Source organism: Astyanax mexicanus, chromosome 3 (assembly GCF_023375975.1).
Source record: "Astyanax mexicanus isolate ESR-SI-001 chromosome 3, AstMex3_surface, whole genome shotgun sequence".
Lineage (NCBI taxonomy): Eukaryota > Metazoa > Chordata > Actinopteri > Characiformes > Acestrorhamphidae > Astyanax > Astyanax mexicanus.
In genome coordinates this window covers 13,179,618-13,197,247 of record NC_064410.1, presented here as the reverse complement: position 1 = coordinate 13,197,247, position 17,630 = coordinate 13,179,618, and the positions used below count along the sequence as shown (strand labels likewise).

The 17,630-nt window shown below is 39.3% G+C and overlaps 1 protein-coding gene across 1 annotated transcript in view; it reads left to right on the top strand.

The window, feature by feature from the left end:
• LOC103029580 (alpha-tectorin-like) overlaps positions 1–17,321 on the top strand; it is a 172,082-nt gene extending 154,761 nt beyond the window's left edge. Inside the window, exons 23-47 of the mRNA XM_049476096.1 lie at positions 881–943; positions 3,204–3,242; positions 3,722–3,843; positions 4,361–4,642; positions 4,794–4,889; positions 5,430–5,586; positions 5,688–5,941; positions 6,040–6,186; positions 6,267–6,843; positions 6,940–7,523; positions 7,662–8,226; positions 8,361–8,959; positions 9,040–9,595; positions 9,824–10,020; positions 10,147–10,356; positions 10,443–10,631; positions 10,729–11,018; positions 11,577–11,848; positions 11,975–12,094; positions 12,187–12,371; positions 13,289–13,449; positions 13,592–13,834; positions 14,739–14,901; positions 15,211–15,313; positions 16,992–17,321. Of these exons, the coding sequence (XP_049332053.1) occupies positions 881–943; positions 3,204–3,242; positions 3,722–3,843; positions 4,361–4,642; positions 4,794–4,889; positions 5,430–5,586; positions 5,688–5,941; positions 6,040–6,186; positions 6,267–6,843; positions 6,940–7,523; positions 7,662–8,226; positions 8,361–8,959; positions 9,040–9,595; positions 9,824–10,020; positions 10,147–10,356; positions 10,443–10,631; positions 10,729–11,018; positions 11,577–11,848; positions 11,975–12,094; positions 12,187–12,371; positions 13,289–13,449; positions 13,592–13,834; positions 14,739–14,901; positions 15,211–15,306 (6,167 nt within the window). The 3' untranslated portion in view covers positions 15,307–15,313; positions 16,992–17,321. The remainder of the gene's footprint in view (positions 1–880; positions 944–3,203; positions 3,243–3,721; positions 3,844–4,360; positions 4,643–4,793; positions 4,890–5,429; positions 5,587–5,687; positions 5,942–6,039; positions 6,187–6,266; positions 6,844–6,939; positions 7,524–7,661; positions 8,227–8,360; positions 8,960–9,039; positions 9,596–9,823; positions 10,021–10,146; positions 10,357–10,442; positions 10,632–10,728; positions 11,019–11,576; positions 11,849–11,974; positions 12,095–12,186; positions 12,372–13,288; positions 13,450–13,591; positions 13,835–14,738; positions 14,902–15,210; positions 15,314–16,991) is intronic.
• Positions 17,322–17,630: the final 309 nt, after the last annotated feature.

Sequence of the window (17,630 nt, the reverse complement as noted above, 5' to 3'; positions counted from 1 at the left end):
TTTTACATGATATTCAAACACTCTCATTGTTTTCTTCCTTTATTATTTTCTCCCTTCTTTGTTTTAACCTCTTTTTGTAGGACCTTGAGTGACCACCATATCTGCTGTTTGTTAATGTCCTTTCCTATTAATAATATAATATTCACTCTCTTCACTTAATTTCACTTCATTTGCTTTGTGATGCTCTAACAAAGTCCAACATTTATTGATGTTTTTATGGTGTGTCAGAAACTCCTTACTTTGACTGAGCAACAACAGTAATAAGCTCTTGCAGATCAAAACTCACATTTGAAAAAAAACAGCGCATCCAACAAGGAAACAATATTCTTCATTTACAGCAGTGAAAACAGGATATGTGTTAATATACACATGATGTTATAATCATTACTTCTCTGACAGAAAATGTAAAAATCCATCTACAAAATAAAAAATGATAAGAAAGTCTGCATATAGACATTATGTTGATAGTAGTGGTGTCAATTGATTAAAAACTTTAATCTGATTAATCACAACAAAATTCTGATTAACTGTGATTAATAGCATTTGTTTGTCTTCATATGTAAATTATTATAGTGAATATTTAAATGTAAATAAAGCAATGAATGTAAGAAATGTAAAATGCAATTATGTGTATATTAGTGGTGTCAATTAAAGTAATAGTATATACTTGTATGTTTGAGGGGAGATAAAATCAATGCAGGGTGCTGGAATAAAGAATGTATGCCAAATTGGACTGTATGGCTGAAGAAGGGGTCAAACTTGGTGCCTTAATTAACTTGCTTTAAAAAAATAGTAACGCGTTACTGATTCCAAATTAATAGCACGCATTAACGCTTTAACGTTGACAGCCCTAGTTGATAGTAAAATTGTTTCATTGCAGATGTTGGCAGCATTACCCCGTCAGAAATAACTACTACGACTCAGCCACCCACTACCACTACAGGTAAAGTAAAGAACTCCTCACATTCAACATTTGAAGCAAGATTACTGTATTATTGTGTCATGATCAAGCAGTAGTACTCAAATGCACAAATGCACATTTGAGTTAAATATGTATAATACATAGAAGCAATACAAAGAGCAGCCAGGATAGACAGGGTATACACAGGAGATAATGGGAAATAACATACCAAACACAAGAAAAAGTCCAGGGTTCTAACACAGGCAATCAGCAATAAAGGGAAGGTAAGAAAGCAGAGTTGAGGTATACAGAAAAAATGGAAAAAAAATTCTAATCAATTAGAGCACTGAATAAATGCATTGTAATGCAGGACGAACCAAAACAATACTCATCACTAAGTAACTCCCGGTGATTAGAATTACGGTGATTGATTTCCTAGAGGTGCCTTGTTCAGAGTCATGTGATCATGTTAGTGTTGTTATGGTGAGGTGGGTTAAGGGTAATGTATTTCAGAGACTAAAGATTGCAGGCAGAGCCAGTGCAGGGGCAACAGGTGCACTTTCAGTGCCAGGTGTGACAGATTGAGCTATGATCTCAGAGCTATGGCTTATTCAATGTAACCTTTTTGAGAGGTCATGTAATGCACATTTTAAAGCTATATAAACACTCTCAAAAACTACTCATCCCTACAATCATCAGCCATGTGCTTCTCTAAGCAGCTGGTCATGACTCTGATGGTGGAGGCATCTTCTCAGCAGCAGGCTCTGAAAGGTGTGTTGAAGTAGAGGATACATGAATGCAGCAGTATACACATATCTGCTTCAGTCTACAAGAGAGCAATGAGTTGGGAAAAACGTTTTTAAGAGGACAAAATGAAAGCGCAGACTGCGGGCCAGAAAAAAAAAAATTCACTACACTTAAAAAAGGCCTGTTTAGGCCTTAATGCTGTTGTTTTTGTATCCCAAATGTACCACCTGCCTAATTGTGTTTAAATAATTATTGAACACTTTCTGTAAATCCTATAAACATTTCACTTCTCAAATATCACTGTGTTCATATGCTATATGATATATTTAACTGAAATTGCTGATGTGAACAACCAATGATTTATAAAGGAAAATCAGCCTCAAATGGCAAGAAATTTGAACACTCTAAACAATCTGAACATTCTAAATTCTGACCTCTAGCTAACATCTTAAGCATGTCCCGAGCCCTTCTCCCTCCACAGCCACTTAACTGAGAGTTTAGGTTATGAAATGAATAAACAATGAAATATAAACGAGAGAATAAATAGAGTTTATCTACAATAAACAAATCATATGAACGATTTAAATGAACAAAATGATCATTTGGCAGGGTTACAGTTAAATAAATAGAACCTAAACTGATCTCCAAACAGCATAAAGTTAAAGATTGAGGGCGCTATCCTACACTCTGTGCAAGGCATGTTACGATGCTTGTTGCTATCTTACACCCTGTCAACAGTCAATTTTTTTAAGCCTTGCGCCCGCAAGCGTTAAATAGTATTGGAATGTATCTACGCCGATGGGCATGGTGGTCTGGTGTGTTTAGGTAAATATCTGTTGATTTTCAGTCTTTGTGGCGGTAAATACAGGTGCACCACTGACTGATTTAAACCCTGACAACAGTCAATAGTCACCCGCCAAAACTTATCTTAGCCTTGCAGGTGCATTGTGTGCGTGTACACCCCCACTTATAACACACATATGGACACAAATCCAGCTTTTACATAAACAATAAACAGAATAAAGAACAATGAGCTGCTGTCGCACTTTCATAGCATAAACGTGCAGGTTAGTATCCTCTGAGCCGCGCTGTTAAGATATCAGTGCGTCCAAGTCAGAGCACACCTGGCTCTTAAGGGGAATGACAACTGGCACACTGATTGGTTTATTTTATGTTAATTAAGAGAATTAGTACATGCCTTTTGCTCATTCTAAGCTGTGCAAGGTGTACTGTTTGGGTCCTCACGATACCAAAGACACACCTATATGCCCTAAATCAAGCTGCGGGATGCGCAATTAACCAGCGCATTATAGATCGCTATAATAGGGCCCTTAAAATTCAGAATATGAAAAGCCAAGATGCTGCAAAATTTTAAGCTATGTAAGATATAGCTTAAATATATAGTTTATATATATATATATATATATATATATACATATATATATATATATATATATATTTGACTCCTCAAACCAACAATCAGCATGCATGGGTGAAGAGGAAATGGTGTGGGGGAATAGATTTAATTAAATGTTTGATGTTATCTTTTATTCAGAGACGCCGACCACGACTGCTCCACTGAACACTAGCACAGGTATGCCTGGATACACATCACCCCACCCTCCTCCCCTGCCACACACACACACACACACACACACACACACACACACACACTTTTTTATTTTCTCATTGCAGTTGATGTAAACATTTACAATGGTTATTAAATTGCAGTTTGTTTTTTTGTTTTTGTTTTACATATATTCATATTTCATTTAAAATATTATATATTTTATATATTTTTTTACATACATATATTCTATTTACTTTACATGAATTATTAGTCTACTAATTGACAATGGAACTCTATAATTTATTATTAGGTTCCTTATTCACCTAACGTAACATTACCAGTGTTCTTCATGTTAAATTAGCTCTTGATTGGAATTCTCCCATTAGAAAAGAAAGCCTTCCATCAAACATGCTTACTTTCATCAATCTAGATGCAGTTTTGAAGGCTCTGAAGCTTAAGTTTTTTTCTTTTATGCTAATTACAGTATCTATTATGTCTGTTAGGTCCTTTCTATCCATTTGGAGTTGGGGATATAGAGAACGGGCGAATTGATGATGGAAGTTCACCAGCTATAGCTCTTCTACAGCACTTTATATTCTTTGGCACAACATACGCTCAACTTTATGTAAGCCAGTGTCTTTCTGTTTATCTTTCTATCTGCATTAACATACTAACATCTAATCTCAAAATCTGTTAAATATAAATTTGAAATGGCAGTTTCAAATGTTTTGAAAAAAGGTCAATTCAATCAGGAATCTGCACTGCTTGACATAGGCATCATTATACCAACCTGAAGAAGAACTGGGGATAGTTCTACATAAAGAATAACTTAAAATCCTCCTAATCTGTGAACGGAGCTTTAAGAAACTCACACCAACACACTTGCAGTAAATAGTTGCTCTACCATAAAAATAACTAATATTAGATGAAGTCCTAAAAAATAGATTAGTAGAATAGAGTAGAGAGGAACAGTCTGTGAGAGTATGATTTGCAATTCAAATTGTATTTCTTTGTATTTGTATTAATTTCAATCATGCAATCTTTTTTATTCCAAGCACATTTATAAAATATATATATATATTTTTTTAATTTTCAGAATAAAAGCGGTCAGTGGTCAGTGATTTTTCTTTCTTTTTCTGCAGGTCAACAATAATGGAGACTTAACTTTTGATCAGGCGTGGTACAGCTTCGTCCCCTATCAGTTTCCTGCTAATGCTGGACGAGACATCATTGCTCCATACTGGACAGACATTGACAATCGTTACAATGGAATCATCTCATACCAGCAATACACATCTGGCAGTGTTCTCACTCAGGCTACCCAGGACATTAACCAGTATTTCCCTCAGCTTCATTTTAATGCCACTTGGGTCTTTGTTGCAACGTGGAACAGAGTAGGATACTGTTGCTCTAACTCAGGCGAAGTAAGAAAATATTTTTTTCAAGTTTCCTTTACTTAATCTCATCTTTTCATTGGCTTATGTAACATCATACTATAATGACATAATATTTATCCTCCATTACCTTAAACAGCTTTAAGTTCACTTTCTTATCTTATCTTAAACATTTTTTCAGGAAACATCTTTCCAAGTAGTCTTGATTTCTGATGGACGGCTGTCTTTTGTTCTAATGAACTATGGTAAAATTGCTCCAACAAGCCGGGCTGTACAGGTAGGAATTACTTGTTTGTTACACGATGTTCAATATTTTATTAAGGAATTATTAAATTATTAAATTTGAGGTTGCCGAGTGGTACAGCGGTCTAATGCGCTGCCACTATGAGCGGGAGGTCGCAGGCTCGAACCCCCGCTCATGCAGCTTTGCCATCAAGCTGCCGGTGCTCAGAGGGAGCACAATTGGCCCTGCTCTCTCTGGGTGGGTAGATGGCGCTCTCTCCCCACATCACTCCTAGGGTGATGTCTGCAGCACAGGGCGTCTGTGAGCTGATGTATCAGAACCGAGCCGCTGCGCTGTCCTCCAAGCGCGCTGGCAGCTCAAAAAGAAGCGGTGGCTGACTTCACATGTATCGGAGGAAGCATGTGTTAGTCTTCACCCTCCTGGTGTGTTGGGGCATTACAAGTGATAGGGGGAGTCCTAGTGAGTGGGTTAAGTAATTGGCTGTGTTGGGGAGAAAATGGGAAAAAATTGAAATAAAATGATAAAAAAGAAAAAATATATATTAAATTTGTATTGTCTAATTTTGATTTCTAGGCTGGTTATGACACAAGTGACTCCAGCTACTATTTCTCAATCCCCGGATCATTTCAACGCAACTACAGCAATGACTTCACATACACAAGCAATGTGAATGTCACGGGCAGATGGGCTTTCCGTGTAGATCACGGATCACGAACATGTCAGTTTAATGGTAATGTCACTTCAAGCTAAAGAAAACAATACCTGCTTTTGAGAATCGGTATCAGTACCATAGTAACACTATTAAATGTATCTCATGTAACTTTCTCTCAGGCAACACTGTACCTCAGGGAACCAGTTTCTGGACAGATTCCTCATGCTGGGAGAGATGCACCTGCACTCGCAGGGGTCTCCAGTGCAGCTCACAGCCTTGCACATACTCTCAAGCCTGCCGGCCTGCTGCCTTGGAGTACAGCTGCCAAAATGTTCAACGCCAAACCTGCACCATCTCTGGAGACCCTCACTACTACACCTTTGACAATCAGATCTTCCACTTTCAGGGGACCTGCACCTATGTCCTGTCGGAGGTACACAAACATTTATTTTATTGGTGTGGAATTTGTGGTCGGCATATGAAACAGAATCTGTAGTCTTGAACCTGTCTGATTTTGAAATTTCTGTACAGGCTTGTGGGGATGGGTTGCCATACTATCGAATTGAAGGGAAAAATGAGCACAGGGGCAGCACACGTGTATCATGGACACGCTTAGTCCGAGTGTTTGTCTATGATGAAGAACTGGAACTGGTGAAAGATCATCAATATGAGGCCAAGGTAAGCATCACTGAGGTAGTTCATTAAAGTTTATTTTAATGAAGTCCTTTCTGTGATTGTTTTTTTTTTTGTCTGTTTAGGTCAATGGCAGTTTTGCATCAACACCTTTCAGCCTCCGGAATGGCTCCATTCAAGTCTACCAGTCAGGTTTTTCAGTGGCCATCAGTACAGATTTTGGCTTGGTTGTCACATATGATGCATATTCCTACGTGACCATCAGTGTGCCTTTTGACTACCAGAATGCAACCTGTGGCCTATGTGGCAATTTCAACCACCACCCAGAGGATGACTTCCGTACACCTTCAGGTGAAGTCTTGAGTTCAGATACAGACTTTGCAAATTCTTGGACAGCAACAGGGGACACAGATCCTGGCTGCCAGAATACCTGCTCAGGCTTGACTTGTGCTGCTTGTACTGAAGCTCAGAGGAGCCTCTACAGTAATTCAGACTACTGTGGAATCCTGGGAGATCCTGCTGGTCCTTTTAGCTCTTGCCACTCAAGACTGTCACCCCAGACCTTTATGGAGAACTGCATCTATGATCTTTGTGTGGGAGGAGGATACCAGCCAATCCTATGCCAGGCACTCAATGTGTATTCTGCTCAATGCCAGCAGCAAGGCGTTCAGCTTGGCCTTTGGAGGAGACAAGGATTCTGTGGTAGGAGTCAAAAGAGATTTTTACTGATTTTACTAATAATAAAAGGTGGAAGAGCATGTCGAACTAAACTATTATTTTCTCACTGTTTACTTTCAGAAATCTCATGTCCCAGGAACAGTCACTTTGAGTCCAGTGGAACAAGCTGCCCTGCAACGTGCAGTAACCCCACTGCTCCCGTAAACTGCCCTTTGCCGAACCAGGAGAGCTGCATCTGTGACGCAGGATATGTCCTAAGTGCTGGAGAATGTGTATCTCAAGCCAACTGTGGCTGCACTTTTGAAGGACTCTACTATGCCAGTGGTCAGTCAGTGATATTGGATGGGGACTGTGGGAGGCAGTGTTCCTGCAACAGTGGAGTAATGAGCTGCCAAAACTACCAGTGTGGTCCACAAGAGATGTGTGCAATCCATAATGGTGTGAGAGGCTGCAGACCAATAGGCTATTCCACCTGCTGGGTTGAAGGACCAGGCTTCTATCACACATACGATGGACTGATGTTCAGCTACCCAGGAGCCTGTGAACTGACCCTCAGCAGGGTGATGGGACTTTCTCCACTCCCTAACTTTGCAGTAACAATTCAGAAACAGCCCTCAGGCCCTCAGGGCTTTTCCAGAGTGCTGACATTTGAGGCAGAGGGAACTCAGGTTTCTATGAAGATGGAAGAAGGAGGAACAGCAACTGTAAGCTCATCTATTAAGTTATTTTTGAAATTGCTATCTTATCTTACCTTATCTTATTTCCAATCACATTACAGTGCATAGCTACATTGTAAACAAGGTTGAGTTTTAGATTAAATAAAGGTTGAAATTCTTTTTCAGGTGGATGGTCAGGAAGTTGCTCTGCCATTTAGCGTTGGCAGCGGTCGAATCCATATCTACCACAGCAGTGTGAAGGGCATAATCATGGAAACCACTTTTGGTGTAACTGTACGAGCTGACTGGCCACACCTCATCCGAATCACTGCCCCCAGTACCTACAATGGCACACTTGGAGGACTGTGTGGGAATTTCAATGAATACCTTGAAGATGAATTCCTCAGTCCCGATGGAGTCTTGCTGAATGACTCGCGAACATTTGGGGATAGCTGGCGAGATGGGTCCCTCTCAGCCCACTGTGAAGAATCCACTGATATCTGGCAAAAAGGGTATTATCAGGACAGCAACCAGTTCAGGATGCATTGCAGCATACTTTCCTCACCATCTGGACCTTTCGCTCAATGCCACAGCAGTCTGGATCCCTCGGCGAAGGTAGAGGATTGTATCAGTTCCCTGCAACAGACAGAGGGTGCAAAGGAAGCCCTGTGTGAGGCCCTGCGAGGGTATGCTGTGCTTTGCCAGCAAAATGGCATTGTCTTGCAAGAATGGAGAAACATCACTGACTGTGGTGAGTTCTGAAGAAAACATTTTAGTAGCTTTATCATTTTATAAAGTATTTCTAAATACAGTAATTTTCTTATATATATAACAATTTTCAAACACCAACCAACACCTTGCTTCTTGTTCCTTATTCTCCTAAAGAGTTCCCCTGCCCAACCAACAGTCATTATGAGCTGTGTGGAACTTCCTGCCCAGCAGCCTGCCCTAGTCTCTCATTCCCCTATCTGTGCACCCAACACTGCCAGGAAGGGTGCCAGTGTGATGATGGGCTTCTTCTGAGTGGAGACCACTGTGTGCCACCCATTGGCTGTGGCTGTCTGCATGAAGGGCGCTATAGGCAGGGTGGGGAGCGTTTCTGGTACGGTGAGCAGTGCCAGTCCCTATGCATCTGTGATGGGACCACAGGTTTTGTCCGCTGCAACCCATCATCTTGCAGTGAGCAGGAAACCTGTCGTATTGTCGGAGGAGAATATGGCTGCCACCCTCAACCCCGTGCCACATGTTCTGCATCAGGGGATCCCCATTACACCTCTTTTGATGGACGTAATTTTGACTTCCAGGGCACCTGCAGATATATCTTGTCAACTGTCTGCAGTGACAATCAAGATCTACCATTTTTCCAGGTTGTTGCAAAAAATGAAGCATGGAATGGGCTCCCAGTCTCAATCACTGTTGAAGTTTCTGTTAATGTCTCAGGACACCTGGTTCTGGTCTCACGTAACAAGCGTGGCATTGCTGTGGTAAGCATCAAAGTTAAACCCTTTAATATTAACAACTTTTAAGAGGAATGTATATAATAATTCTTGTTCTTTTCTCTTAGATTGACAGTGAGACTAAGAATCTTCCAGTCCTCCTGGATTCTGGCAGTGTCTCTGTTTACTCCAGTGGGCAGAACACATTCATTACAACTGACTTTGGCCTAAGTGTGAGTTACGATGGCTCTTGGGTAGTGCGCGTCACTGTTCCAGCTAATTACAGTGGAGCAACCTGTGGCCTGTGTGGTAACTTTAATGGCCAGACAAATGATGATTTCCGAATTCGCTCAGGTGAACTGGTTTCTTCAGCTTCTCAGTTTGGAGCTGACTGGAAGGTCGGGAATGATACTTCATGCGATGATGAATGTGGAGACTCCTGTGCACGATGCCAAAACCCAGTGTCAGCACGGTCTCAGTGTGAGATTCTCAGGGACAGACAGGGTCCTGTAAGTTTCTGTCATTCCTACGTGGACCCCGAGGCCTACTTTAACGATTGTGCTTTCGACTTATGCCTCTCGGAGTACCAACATGATGTACTGTGTCGATCTATTCAAACCTATGTGAGTGCCTGCCAGTCTGCCAATGCTCCAGTCTTGCCCTGGAGGCAGAACACAACCTGCCGTAAGTGACTTACTTAAATATGACCTAAATGATGGAAGAACATAGATTTGAGGTATTAGATGGAGATAGTGGAGTTTTAATTAGGAGGGAATCAGGAGGGACACTCATGAAAATAATCCTTACTTTTGGACTTCAAATATGATATTGCAATGCACACTAGATTACCCCCACAAAAACAAAAGATAATAATTGTGTAGCTAATGTAACGTGCCTGTGTGTTCCTTACAGGCATGGACTGTCCCATGAACAGCCACTATGAACTTTGTGGCACAGACTGTGAGCATACCTGTGCTAGTAGCATTGATTCTGTATGCGAGCATGCCTGTTCAGAGGGCTGCTTCTGTAATGAAGGCTTTGTGAGAAGTGGGGGCTTCTGTATCCCAGTGGAACAATGTGGCTGCCTCTACAATGGATTTTATTTCAATGTGAGTTCCCAATGGCTATATATCCATCTATCAAAATACACAACCTCAATAATTCAGTTTAAAAAGTTAGACATTGTTGGTGTTATCATAAAACTAATTACTGTCATTTGCACTTGCCTTTTAAAGATAGGTGAGAAGTTCTGGAACCAAGAATGTTCACAACACTGTGAGTGTTTTGCTCCCAATGACCTGCGCTGCTCCTCCATCTCCTGCTCTCCCACCCAGGAGTGTATGGTCAAGAATGGCCAACGCGGCTGCTACAGCACAATGTCCTCATGCATGGTGTGGGGTGATCCCCATTACCTTACCTTTGATGGAGCTGTAACCACCTTCCAGGCAGGAATAGAGATTTTAAACTTTTTAAATCTTTTTTTCTTTTGAAATAATGTAACATATGTTCATATATTATTGATCCTTTCCAGGGCACTTGCTCATATGAGATATCTAAGACCTGTGGCAATCTCTTAGACAACGGCCTGGAGTTTCTTGTAGTGGCGACCAACATGCACCGTGAGAACAAGGATGTGTCCTTTGCCTCTGTAGTGGACATATGGCTTTCTAAAGGGGGACAGCGTTCACAGATTACTATCGGACAGAACAAGAGAGTGAAGGTACAGGCATTTCCTGTTTTGATCAGGAGTGGGGAAAAGTTCCTGTTTTTTCTTCTTTTTCTTCTTTCTTTCTTAAATTTATTTTTTTTCTCTGCAGGTTGATGGGACAGACATTGACTCATCTGCTTTTGAAATCGGCCAACTTGCAGAATTTCATCAGGAGAATGATTTTGTGGTTGTAAATGCATCCAGTGAGTTGATGGTCTACTTTGATGGTCGTTTTACACTTTTGGTGAGACTGGACGAAAGCTTTCACGGATCTGTATGTGGAATGTGTGGAAACAATAACGGAGACGCTGCAGATGACAAAGCTATGCCCAGTGGAGCTCTTGCACCCAGTGACGATGAATTTGGCAACAGTTGGAGATCAGAAATCAGCACCCAAGGGTATTTATCTCTGTTGTATATAGTAATTAAAAAAGAAACTTAAAATACATTATAATGGACACACAAGCAGGTAAAAGAGCTGAAGATGACAAATCAGAATTCCATCAGTTTGTTTTGTAAATATGAGATTAATTAAATAGAGTTGACATTAGAAGTAAGTTAAATGGCCAGTATACCCCCTGATGTTTGGTGACTCCACCCTCAGGTCAAATTTAAAAAATGCTAAAAAAGGAAGAAGTCGTTGATGTATGGGTTTAGAGGACAGGAGGGAGAACTTCACTGATTGACTGATATGCATATAGTGTCATCGCACCAAAGTACATGGAAACTTAACCCACTCCTATAGCACAGTTAAACCTGGTGGAAATGACCACAGTAAAAGGAAAGGTTAATGATAAAATTTAAGCAGGACTGGTAGGTTTCATTACTTCAAAGGAAAACATTTTAGCTATTCATGGAAAAAATATGGTTTAGGGTTTAGTGGCTCTTTAATAGTTTTTTTTTTTAGCTCAACTTTACTTTTTTACACCATCACTGATTGTACTGTGTTCTTTCCAGGTGTGGAGCTATTGATCAGAGATATGATGTGAACGACTGCCCCTTCACACAGGAGTACTCTGAAGTCTGCAGCATCATCACCAACACCAGCGGACCTTTCCAGCACTGTCATTTCCATGTCAACCCCATGGTTTACTTCAGGTCCTGCGTGTATGATCTATGTGTCTACTCATCAGCCAATGGCATGCTGTGTTCAGCTCTGGAGGCCTATGAGGTTGCTTGCACTACAATGGGTCTGGAGATCTCAGAGTGGCGCTCTGATCTAGGCTGCTGTAAGTCAGCTATTTTTATGGCTCTCTCTCATTTAGATTATCTGGGTTAAATGTGAAGTGTTTTACTGATTGATTATATGATTGTTTGGTGATTTTTGTATATTATTTCCATTTTTCTATCTTCAGCGTACACGGACCCTTGTGCAGAGCTGGAATGCACAGCAGACGAGTGGTGTGGAGAGAAAGATAACATCTATGGCTGCTTCTGTAACGAGAACCATCCTAGACCAAAGAAGGAGTCTTATGGTACGAAGATATTTTAGGGCATTGGCATCAACAGACGCTCAGTGCCCCTTTACTGCCTGTTTCATCTTTCCATTCTCTCTCTTTTGTTCCAGACTCCAAAGAAGAGTGTGAGAGCAGCTCTGGCACCATGTCTCTGTCCCGCTGTCAGCTCTTTGAAGCTGGTTTCTCTGCTGACATCCTGCACCTGAGTGACCCCAACTGCACAGGGACAATCCAGAACGGCAGACTGGTCTTCTCCTTTGATAACGATGCAAACATCTGTGGGACAAATCTTGTGGTACAGTAAACAATAATGACACTGATTGAGTTTTTTACAGTTTATTAAGCAGCTGTAAACACGCCCTTTGTAGTTATTTAAATGTAAAGACAACAGTTTTAGCATAAGGTTGTGCACTGCATTCAAAAATATTAAATAATCAGTGCAAAAAAAGTACATTTTTGCATCTTGTTTCAGTTTCTGTAACATTTACGTGCAGTAAGTGATAGGGGGGCCAGAAACCTGTCACAAAGGTAAAATTCACAAAGCTAAGTCTGTTCTTGGACAAGTTAGAGGACTGTTTCAAGGCAGGCTTGCATGTCTTTAGACCCAGATGCCCCTGGGTCAGTCGGCGCATATATTATACATTTTGGGATTTAATTAACACAGGTCTGCAATTAATTAAGAAACAAGCAGTCATGCCATGTTTGGTTAGGATTTTCTTAGGGATGCCCACTCCTAATTAGGATAGTCAGGAGAGCCTTAAGTAAGACTCCACCAGCTACATGGTGGGTGATTTATGGGCAACAGCAAAAATTAGTTAGTTGGCCTGAGCTGTGGTATGAAGAATCTGTCTGACTTAACGTAACGCACAGTTGGTGTAAGAGGAAGAACATAATGTAAAACAAATTCAAAAAAGAGTAATTTCTGTGGTTTAGTTTCGGTCCAAATACCTGATACATAAAGATGGAAATACATTAACTCAGTAAACTCCAGCAAGGACTTTATTAGCAAAAGGGGACCAACCAAAGGTGGACAAAAAAGGTCTGCAACTTAAACTGCAGCCTCAACTGGAACTCCTAATTAAAAAAAATATCCATGATTTATATACCAACAGTCCCTTTCCTGTGTCTTAGAACTTCCTAAAACTATTTATGTGTAAAGCTACGTGAACTGCTGACCAATTTTTAAATGTACTGAATTTACAATATCTACAGGCCAATGGTACACACTTCATCTATGAGAACACTATCCAAGGAGGAGCAGACTCAGCAAGAGGATCCATCCACAGAAAGAAATATCTAGAACTGCAGTTCTCCTGCATTTATCAGATCAGCCAGACCCTCTCCATGGACACAGAATTGACCCCTCTGCAGAGGTAGGGGAGCTGTGGCCCGCGTTCTTAAAAACCTTCATTAATATTCTACTAATTTAAACTGATTAATAGCTTAGATTGATGTATTAAAATAAAGCTTAGGAGACTTGATAATATTGCTGCTGTGTTTTTTAAATGTATATAGCGTAGTGCGCAAGAGGCTTCCAGGTCAGGGGATGTACCAGGTCCGGATCGTTCCCTATCAGGATGCTGCCCTCTCCCAACCTTACAACGGCAGTGTGAAGATAGTGGTGGACGAGAGGATCTATGTGGGAGTGTTTGTTCAGGGGGTGGACAGTCGTCAGATTGCCACAGTGATAGACTCATGTTGGGCCACTCCTGAGAATGACCAGAACCATGCTGTCCGCTGGGATCTCATCACTAACAGGTCAGAGTTTCTTACTTTCTTTGACTGTCCTGTTGATGTGCGCTCTTTACAGACATCATTCTACATTTAATTATTTAATTTAATACTTTAATTGTTTAATTAAAATCTTGAACTTTTAAAAGATGCTACTGGTTTCAGTGTGGCCAGTGGACCTAGGTACAGCCTTAGTCACCACTAATAATACAAATAAAGATATTGTGGAGTAAATCATAAAGTAGCACCAAGATTAACACCAAGATTATAAAGAAAGTAAATGAAATAAAATAAAAACAGAATATATAATAAATTAAAGAATGAAATTAAAAGGTAAATTAAACAAAAGAATAAAATATATAAAAAGGTAAAGGGAAAAGTCAGGTAAAACAGTTATAGGCTTTCTGAAAGTGGTTAGAAATTAAAAGTTCATTGTTTTAGAATTTTAGAGTTTCCTTTAGTGAATTCCAGCAAGCTGCTTCTCTGTAGCCAAAAGCAGATTTTATTTAAGCAATAGAACACGAGAGGGAGTGTGTTATCACGAATAACATCACGGCTGTGATCCGGTCGCAGGCACGAGCCGAATGTGTTGCTCACTGCACTGTTAACAACAATGACTTCTGTATTACCCGTGCTGGGACAAATTAATGGAAACCCATTCCATTTATTCTATGGGTCTGTGTCTGGGGAGGTTGTAGGAGAATGTCAGGGTTTAGGCCATAATTCTACACCCCTGAAATGAGTTTGATGTATATGATCCTGTAAAGGGATCTTGAAGGTTGAGCCTCACTGTTGAGCTTTTTGAATTAGTTTAAAGATGTTGTGAGCTAGCGGGGGACAGGAATAAGGGTGAAGGGAAAGGGCAGAGCCCTGTGTGTTTCCCACCCATGAGTAAAATATGATTTCAGAATAAAATTTTATTCATTTTCAGGTGTCCTAATCCAGAGGATACGACAGTAGAAGTTCTTCAGAACGGTGTCTCCACTACTGGCCGTTTCTCCTTCAGGATGTTTGCCTTTAATGGAGACTATCAGAAAGTTTTCCTTCACTGCTCCATTCACCTGTGCATTCTGGAGGGCAACAACTGTGCAGCGGTGAGTTTCATTCCTTTTTTCATCCTGAAACATCGTGCCACATTGATTTACAGTATAAATGTTCTCCAACAGTAGTCTTAGCTTTCTAAAGAAATATTTTTGTTTTTGCATTCCAACAATTTAATCTTGTTTATGTAAAAGGAATATTTTTATTTTCCTCTACCTCCAGTTCCTGTGCCTACTTCACAACTGACCCATCACTAATGCTTTATAAAAAATGACTCAGCATTAGGGTGCTTGTTTTAACAGCGGTTACATCAGTATATAATGTCCTTAAGAATTCATTAATGAATCATTTGTGTTTTGCAGCGCTGTTTCCCTGGGTTTCACCACAGAGTTGGCCGGTCTGTGGACATCCATGACATGGCCTCCATATCTGTGGGGCCTTTCATCTGGACAGTCTGAAGCACAGGTAATTAACACTCACTTTCTAAATTTAACTTAAAAAAAACAGTATTTAATAGAATAAAACATATAAAGATTTTGAACATATTTTATTTACCACAGAATGTGATAGAGGAGGTTTTTAACAAGCCAATTCAATTTGCCATAGAAAAATGAAGCTTAGGCACAGAACCCCAAATATGGGCATGAACACAATAGTTGCAACTACAAAATGATGACACAACTTCAGTGGTCTATTATAGAGCTTGTTGGTGGTAAAGGACATGGTAAACATAATGTGTTGTGTACAGTAAAGTGGTTATTGCTTGTTAATGATACAGGTGTGTAAAGAAGTCTCTTGTTAAACATGGTTTTATCAGCTGTTGTTGAATGACGGTTGATGGTTGTTGATGATCCAATGCGTCTGAGGGATTGGAGATAAGGTTGTTCAGCTTAGGTCTGGGCCCTTGCCTTTTACACACTGAAATTCCTCCTCATTCATTGGATATTTGTTTATGAGAGTATGCACTGTAGAGGAAAAGACATGCAAATCCCTTTCAATCTTTCTTTAAGAAACACTGTATATTAACATCGCCTGTTTTAAAACACATTATTCATTTTTTTTACTTCATTACTATATAATATTTTTTATACATCAGTTGCTCTCAGACCATCAACTTTTTTTTCTTTTTTTTTTTGTCTTTTTTTGTCTATTGCAGGCCAGGAATGCAATAATCTATGTATATTAATAAATGAAAGGAATTTGAAATGTAATGAAACTAGCTTTAACTTATACGTTATAAATAACCAGCTCACCAAGCTTTGATTTATAAGATATGGCTAGCTCAACTAGCATTAACTTATAATTTATTCATAACCAGCTAAAGTAGCGTTGATTTATAAGTTATAAATAACTACCTAACCTAGCTTTAAGTTAAGTAGGTAACCTAGCTTTAATTTGTTAGTTATAACTAGCTAGCCTAGCTTTAATTTATGTTATGACTAGCTAACCTAGATTTAAGTTAACTAGCTAACCTAGCTTTAATTTATAAGTTATGACTAGCTAACCTAGATTTAAGTTAGCTAGCTAACCTAGCTTTAATTTATGTTATAACTAGCTAACCTAGATTTAAGTTATAGCTAACCTAGCTTTAATTTATGTTATAACTAGCTAGCCTATCTTTAATTTATAAGTTATAACTAGCTAACCTAGCTTTAATTTATAAGCTATGACTAGCTAATCTAGCTTTAATTTATAAGTTATGACTAGCTAATCTAGCTTTAATTTATAAGTTATGACTAGCTAATCTAGCTTTAATTTATAAGTTATAACTAGATAACCTAGCTTTAATTTATAAGTTATAACTAGCTAACCTATCTTTAATGTATAAGTTATAACTAGCTAGCCTAGCTTTAATTTATAAGTTATAACTAGCTAACCTAGCTTTAATTTATAAGTTATACGTAACTAACCTAACCTAACGTTATAAGTTAACGTTATGACAAGCTCACCTAGCTTTGTTGTGAATAACCAGATAACCTAGCTTGTGTTTATATAAAAAGTGAGTAGATACAACTAAAAAAAACCCTTAACAGGGGGTGGAAAATATATTTTAGTTATACTGTGATTATTTATTTAAGTATATTTAAAGTGGCTTAGATCAGTTCCATCTGTATCATCCAATAAATCCATTTTGTGTTTACAGGATTCTTCAGATGAGGACTTTCTGGATAACCTGACTAGACCTTTGTGAACAACAATTTTACCCAACCCTGACCTAATCTTCTTTTAATATGATTAGCCACTGACTCTGCGTGGATTTCTCTTTTTAATTCATTAATCAGTCTTTATTTCATTCTGATAAGTTTCTGTAACTGAAGAAATATAATTAAGATATGCTACCTGCAAAATTACAAACCTGAGCATTATTTAGTATTGCTCTGACTGCAGGATAAATTGAATTCTGGGTGTTGATTCATCATCTTTATGATTACTTTCTATAGCATTTCTCAATAAATTACTCTATGAAGCATGACTTGTGATATCATGTCTTTTGATTCCTTCATATGCTTAGAAATCTCTCCACCAGATCTTTGGACTCATTTTCATTTATTAATATCTTCACTTACTGGACACATTTCCCATGGATGCAATTATCTCAATTATCTCTAGCACACACTAGTGCATGTTAAAAGATATAAGCAATACAAAAATAAAATATTTACTCCAGGAAAATATCTGTGTGAACGTTGGGGTGCCTAAACTGCGTTTTATGGTAGCCGCTTGCACAGTGGAGCTGGGGGAGAACTCTTTACAATGAGGGTACATGAACTAGCATGAATTC